The 7,384-nt window shown below is 44.7% G+C and overlaps 1 protein-coding gene across 1 annotated transcript; it reads right to left on the bottom strand.

Moving 5' to 3' along the window:
• Positions 1–483: 483 nt before the first annotated feature.
• On the bottom strand, positions 484–3,847 carry LOC311248230 (protein S100-A6-like). Its single transcript, XM_084339152.1, has 3 exons — positions 3,786–3,847; positions 2,490–2,638; positions 484–1,018 (listed from the first exon to the last, which is right to left on the bottom strand). The coding sequence occupies exons 2-3, from the start codon at positions 2,628–2,630 to the stop codon at positions 833–835; spliced, it is 327 nt and encodes a 108-aa protein (XP_084195278.1). The 5' UTR covers positions 2,631–2,638; positions 3,786–3,847; the 3' UTR covers positions 484–832.
• Positions 3,848–7,384: the final 3,537 nt, after the last annotated feature.

Genomic DNA, 7,384 nt, shown 5'->3' with positions numbered 1-7,384 from the left:
TGAGTCAAAAACAAACATAGTATCAATGAGAGTATCAATAATACACCTGTGTGAAGTCTAGTAAAAAGAAAAATTAAGTTAATCGGGAGTTAAAAAAAATTGTGGCGCTAATAGAATTGTGCGTTAACTTTACAGCCTTGATAATGCCCCTTCCTTCTTTTATAGTTTCCTTGTTTAGGCAGAGATGTTTGACAGTGGAAGGTCATCCAAGGAGAGTGGAAATGGAGAGGACAGACCAGGGGATCCCTATTGAAGGAGGAGTGACAGTGATCGGTGGTGACCTGATGGGCGACCTGTGTTGAATGTTTGATGAGTGCCAGCTTGTCTCATTCTTGAGTAACCTAATGCCTAATGTCTGCTGCACCTGCAGTGATTACCAAATCATGCAGCTCCCAGAACGTAAAGGTTCACCTTCGATTCTGTTCCCTCCATTAACAGTAACAACAACAACAACAACAACAACACATTAAATGAGATTTTCAATTGGATTTTTATTGAGTTTTACCTTGAAATGAACGTTTGTTTGTTTGTTTGTTTGTCTGTTTACATTTCAAAAAACAAGGTAGAGAATTCTGCATAGTGCTTTCTGCTCATTGGCATACCAGCTGTACAACATGCTTGTGTTTCACCACAGTGTGTGCAAACTCAAGACCAGAGCTGTGTCTAGGCTACCTGCACAGTGTGTGTCTGTATGATGTCCCCAATAGACACCACTGTGTCAGCAGTTCAGACAGGATTTCAAACAACACTCCCCTACAGAAGATCATGTTGTAAATACCAGTGTGTGGTGAGAGAGAAAGAGAGAGAGAGAGAGAGAGAGACTTTGAAGGTGTCACGCCTGGTCATCGTCTCCCTCTTTGGCCTTCCCCTTCTTGCCTCCTTTGCCCCTCTTCTGCTTGTAGTAGCCTTTGGCCAGCGCAGCCACACACCTGGAGAACTCTCTGAAGTTGACGTCTCCATCGTTGTTCTTATCCAGCAGTTCAATCGCCTCCTTGATGTCATCTGGATGGATCTTGTCCTGTAGCACACGACACATACTTGCCATCACCAGTACACCGGCCTATTTTGCTAAGGGATTATGGATTGGTTGCACCGGCAAGGTTTAATTTAATCCAAAATTAGCTCTAATCAGAGATGAGTAAATCTAGATTTAAAATGTGTTAATTCAGAGTTTAAATGAATTGGAGCTATGTTGCACAACTCAAATGTTTAGTAAATCTAAGTTTAAACTAATATGAAACTAATTTTAACCATATTTTAAATCAAGATGAAATTATTTGTATGTTGTTACAGTTAAGTTGACCTATAGCTAACTAGGCAAATGTTACACTGTAGCCTTCTTCTGCTGCCTGGTGTTATCTGGCTCACTCAGCTCATGGCTTGGCAGAGCAGCTCAAATGTATCTTCTTGAGAAATATCTTTCATCATCCCTAAAACTAAACTTGGCTGAGTCTGTCCCTCGTCTTTCCCAGGGGAACTCTCATTTTGTTCCGTCCACCCAAAAAAATGCAGCTATTACAAAAGTTAAGCAACCTGATCAAAGTTTAAATTGGAGTTTAACATTTTGGAGCAACAGAATTAAGATTAATCTATAGGTTCAGAGTAAAATCTGATTTGTTCTAAACTAAGTTCAAAGTTTGGTCCAACAAACATAATTAAATGATAAACCATGATTTAATCCTGTTTAGGAGTTAATCCTCTCAAATCTGCTCAAATCAACTCTTTCACTATGGAATACTTTACCATGTTTTATTGTTGCTAAAGCCAATGGCAAATTAGTTTTGTTAGTTGTCTTTGGATGACTTGATTTCTCAAACAGATCTAATATGAATGATATTCTACTAAAGTGAAATATCCCTTTAAATTAAAATGGTCACTCCTATGTACTAATTTACACACTCATGGAACTCATTCACATTTTGACTGACTAACTGCTTATGGTTTACCATAGCCTACCTCGCTTTGTAAGATGTTATTGTTATGACTGTTAACTATGCATGGTGTTATTTTATCACTATATTTTTACTGCTCGTGTTGTATATTATCTTGTCCACTCTTCACTGACCATTTTTGTATTTAGAAGCTTCACTTTTGAATGTTTCTGCTGTTTGTTATGCTTAAATTTTATGCAGATCCTAATAAATAAACATGAATAATTAATACGTGAACCAAAGCTGCTGTGTAATGGGCCTTTCTGTATAACAGAATGCATGCATACCAGGCATAAAAACACAAACCATGCCACACACACACACACACACACACACACACACACACACACACACACACACACACACACACACACACACACACACACACACACACACACACACACACACACACACACACACACACACACACACACACACACACACACACACACACACACACACACACACACAAACAAACACACACACATATCCTGATAATGCCTGGATCTTGCATATTGCATATTGTCAGTGATGTATGAAGTGTGCCGAATATCTCACTTTGATTTCAGGGTTCTCCACTTCCTTCTCCAACAACTCTTTGAGTTCGTCTGTGCTGATCTGACGCTTCTTTCCGTCCTCACCTGCATACTCCTCAAACATCTCCACCATGGACACAATCACCTGCTCCAGACGAGACATGGCTGTGGCTGCAAGAAGACAGAGAAGAGTTATTTATTATTAGTAAATTCAAATAATATTAAGTTCTATGATTGGGGACAGTCAGACTCCCATGATGACACAAGGACAAGTGAGTTTAGGATATTGAATGAAGGTCACAGCCTGAATGTTGTGGGATTAAATCCCTGGACACTCTTTCTTGGCTCAACAACTCCTGTCAAATTGCCCTTGAGCAAGGCAGTTAATTCCCAATTGTTCTAGTGGAGCTGCTGAGTATACTGTACTGTAATAAGAATGTAACCTTCCCTCCCCTCGCAACTACTCTGTCAGGATGGTTGAAGTGTTCAAATGAAAAATTAAAATACATAAATACTTGAATTTGCTGTAATCTTTAGTCCAGGTGAATGCCATTATGTGCAACTGAGTCATTAAGTCGCCCTCACGAGATTCTTGAGTAAATACAAGTTGAGTTTCTTGCCAGCATATAAACATCATTCCTGCTCCTCTCCCCGTATAACAATCATTTACATACATTCTACATCTACAAACATTCTAATTCTGTTTCACGCTCCCATTATCTAATATTTCCATGTATTAATATTTCATGTTAATTCTGTCTGTCTTCTCACAAAACGGTCCCTCCCCAAAAAGGTTGCTGCTCTCAGAATAGGACAATATAGTAGAAAGAGTTATATGGGCCACTTCTCAACGGCTGATGATACTGTACTGGAGCACACAATTCCCTTTCATATTTTTTTGATAAGGTGCAAACGACTAACGTTTCGACGCACACCGCATCTTAAAATACGAGTCAAACAGTATTGGCACAGATTGGAAAAGTGAAATACCCTCCTCCATCCAGAGAACAGGCTCTCACTGGTCAATAGGGGTGGGAGGGGAACAATCAATAAACCACTATTCAAGGGAGGTCCTATGAAACAGCAATAATCACAATATTACAAACATCAAGAATCAACTTAAACCTATCAACTTAAAACTCTTAAACTACGTCACATATTCCTCTTCTAGGGACTTAGTTTACAGAGATAGTTTACAGATAACAAGAGAGACTTAGTCCATTAAGTCCATGTGGTTCAATTGTGTCCATATACTTCATCTCCTGCCCTCCATCGTCTAGCTGTGGTGTCCAGCTCCTCCCTCAGTCTCTATACTCACCGTAGGGTAGCAAGCAGTCGGCAGTAGAAGAGAAGCGACGTCTGTTTGGTCCTGTGTGATACTGAGTCAGACTGAGGGGGAAGCCTCCTCTTAAAGCTTTGGCACAAACACCCCTTCTCTCTCTCTCTCTGGTTACAGGTTATATTTCATGCTGGCTGCCTATTGGACTACGTCTGAGCCCTATCAGGGCTTGCTGAAAGATCTTTTAATCATGCACCACTGACCAGGGCACACCCACTACCTGTGGCATATAAGCCGGGGTAGTGATAGTGACGACGATCTCCCTTCCTCGCTCTTTCACGTCAAAAGATTACACATACTGTAGCTCATAAGCAGTCAGAAGCACCAGAGAACGAGTTGGAGAAGAAGATTCCACCACACAAACGACCCAGTCTGGTGCCAGCGGTCTGATGAGCGACGACCTTCCTACTTCCCTCTCCTGGCCCCTCGCTCCTGGGACAAAGCAGCGCAGATGACTCAGTGGACAGGTCAGGTATGTTACTCTGGCTGCGTCCCCACCCCCCCGCCAGAGTCTTCTGCCTACCCCCAGGGTCCCCATCCTTTTTTCTTTTGGAAGATATAGTGATGGGTGAAAGCTGTGCGGGTTATCCCCAGGACATGAGGAAGAGAAACCACAAGCAAGCTAGGCTTTTGCTCATCTTCTCAAAGCTTATCAAGGCTGTGGCTGATATCCCGCTTCCGAACCCCTCCCACACCCCCCTCCCCCGCCCCCGCCCACACACACATATAGCTCGTTAACCCAATTCCGGCGTGTCTTGTGCCCCGGGTCCCCTGTGTTCGTTTGATCCCATATGTCTCTGAAGACGGTTTAGGTTTGCCAAAGGTTACCTACGTTTTACGCAGGTGGAAGGTCGAGTGCAAGAGCCAAGGACTGAGGCCTCATCTGCCACCATGGGACCGCAGCAGGCCCAGAGCTCCAGGCCCAGCACCCAGCCGAGTACCCCTGGACAGATGGTGATCCTTTTGCTCCCAAGATGACCGGGGTAGCACCCACCTCCCCCCCCCCCCCCCCCCACCCCCCCACCCATTGAAAGTGTAAAAAAATAAATGTTGTGCCTTTTCCCCCAAACCTCTGCTGTGAATAAAGATTACCAAAAAAAAGCCAGCTCGGCTGAATGGCGTTACAATCATTCCTTATAAGCCTTTCTGTCATGAACACCGACAGACCTCGGTTGTGAAGTGCTTGTGTAAACATAGCACCTTCAGGGCCCCTGGCGTAACCCGCAGTGTTTTCTCTGATCTTCCCCTGAGGCAGCCTAGCTTTGCTCGCCATTCGGCCCGCAAGCAGACTAAGCCAATGGGAATTCCCTCCTGTCTGACGTCAGCTGGCATCAACCAGGTCCTCATGGTCTTACGGCGGTAGAGAGAATCTTGCCGGCAACCCGGCCCTCTTCACATTGAGTCGTGACATACTCAGTGCTTAGTGCACTGGCAAGGATATAGTGTACCATTTAGACTTTCATTGGCAGAATAAGGTTGATGCTCCTGAAGCGTGGGGCAGCCACATATGTTCACACTCTTCCTTGCCAGTCAGCTAATTACAGTAATGCTCTCCACACTTTCAGTCCTAACAGCGGAAAAGGTTTGCAGAGCTCCTGTAACAATGGTGTTAATAATGGTGTCACACATGGGCAACAGTTAGATAGTCATTTTAAACGTAATGATAATCCTGTGTCCTGCCACAGTGGCAAAGGCCCGGATGAAACGCACTGCAGGGTTTTCCCACTTGGAGACCCCCACCTTCTCCTTCCCATGGATGGTGCTCTCGAAACAGGTCATTTTCATTGTCCCGCAATTGGACGTGACGAAAGCGGTCTACTCCAGGTATTTCTTGGTCCCCAGTCCTCACTCAATCAGCTGATTGCAGTGAAGACATTCAGAATCTTGACAGTTAAACACCTGTGTGGTGGGGACTGGTTCACGTCAATAGACCTGAAAGATGCCTGGCCCTACGCACTTTGGATAAAAGTGTCATCAAGTATCACAAAGGACTACATGTAAATGTAAATGAGTGGAGGCTGGACCCGGACATAGTGAAACAGATTTGGAACCGGTTTGGGGAAGTTGTGGTGGACCTGTGGTGGAGTCCACACAATGGCACACGTGGCTGAACGGACTGTTGCACTATTTCCCTCCTATCCACCTGAGCGTGCGCTTAGAGAGCAAATCCAATCAATCGTTATCTCGTTTGTTCCCTGTCCTCATGCGGCTCCTAGCAGCTCCGCCATGGCCCATCCCGATCACAGCACATGCGCATCAGGCAGCTAAAGCCGGAAATAAAGCTGTATTGACCAGTGTTGTCCAGTTTATATATTTTTTTTTAATGTTTATTAGCAACGCCGAGCCTTCAAACCATTGCGTTTCTCTGTCCAAAACCCTCATGCAACTGTGAGTACCTTTGCCTGTGAGTACTCTTTATGATAGGTGTCCTGGGTTCTCAAGTTACATGCCGTTATTTGAGGCTTGTGAGGCCCTGAGGCCCTGCTGGACAACAACACCGCTTTCCGACAGCAGCCTTGGCCCGGGGCTCGAACCGGTGATCTTCCAATTATGAGTCCTCTCTACTCATGTAGCCACGCTGCCGGACGTGGTTTAAGGGGGTCTCGGTGGAGGACAAAAGCTCCATCATGGTCCTCTCCTACTTGATGGACATGGCTGAGAGCTCTATCTCTCTATCTAGCTACTGGTGGAGGATGGAGGTGCAGTATTATACTGTAGCTTGTATGCACAAACATAAGACTATGGATTCACTCTGTTGTTCCTGAGGGTTTTTTCATTCACTGGAATGTGAGGAAATAATGTCCCTTGGATGTTTGGTGTGTCAGCCCTCCCATCTACTGTGTTAGCCTTGGTTGTAGGGCTGGGGCATGTAATGTTCATTGTGTATTTTATGCACTGGGTTTGTGCAGTCTTTTCATTGGGCTCATTCGTGGGTGTTGGGGTTTTAGGCTATGCCTCTGTTTGAAAGGAAGAGAGAGAGAGAAGCTGATTAAGAGGTAAATTAAGAGGTCATTCTCAACACCGATAAGACCAAGGAGCTAATATTTCAGGAAGAAAGCCTCTGCAACCTTTGTGCACCAAGGTGGAACGTGTGGACAGCTTCAGGTTTCTGGGCCTGCATATTAACAACAAGTTGAGCTGGTCAGGGAACACATTGGCCTCTATCAAGAAGACTCAGCAGAGGCTCTATTTCATAAGGTCACTGATGAAAGCTGGCCTGAGGCGTCTGCCTCTTACCCAGGCCTACAGAGATCTTGTGGAGAGTGTCCTCACCAGACTCTCCGGATGATTATTAAAACTGCCCAGAGGATCATAGGAATGAAAAATTTGATTTTTATATAGCGCTTTTCTAGACACTCAAAGTGCTCCCCACAATGTAGGGTGGAAATTGTCTCCTTCACCACCACTGTGTAGCACCCAACCTTGGGCTACGCAGGCTCAATGACTGCCATACACTGGCACCAGGCACACACAGGGCCGGATTAACGACCGGGCCGTCCGGGCCGCGGCCCGTGGGCCTCTAGTGACGAGGGGCCCCCAAAAAAGATTTAAATAAAAAAATTTAATTAAATTTTTTA

Source organism: Notolepis coatsorum, assembly GCF_963971535.1.
Source record: "Notolepis coatsorum genome assembly, contig: SCAFFOLD_515, whole genome shotgun sequence".
In the NCBI taxonomy this organism is placed as follows: Eukaryota; Metazoa; Chordata; class Actinopteri; order Aulopiformes; family Paralepididae; genus Notolepis; species Notolepis coatsorum.
This window is presented reverse-complemented; position numbering and strand designations above follow the sequence as displayed.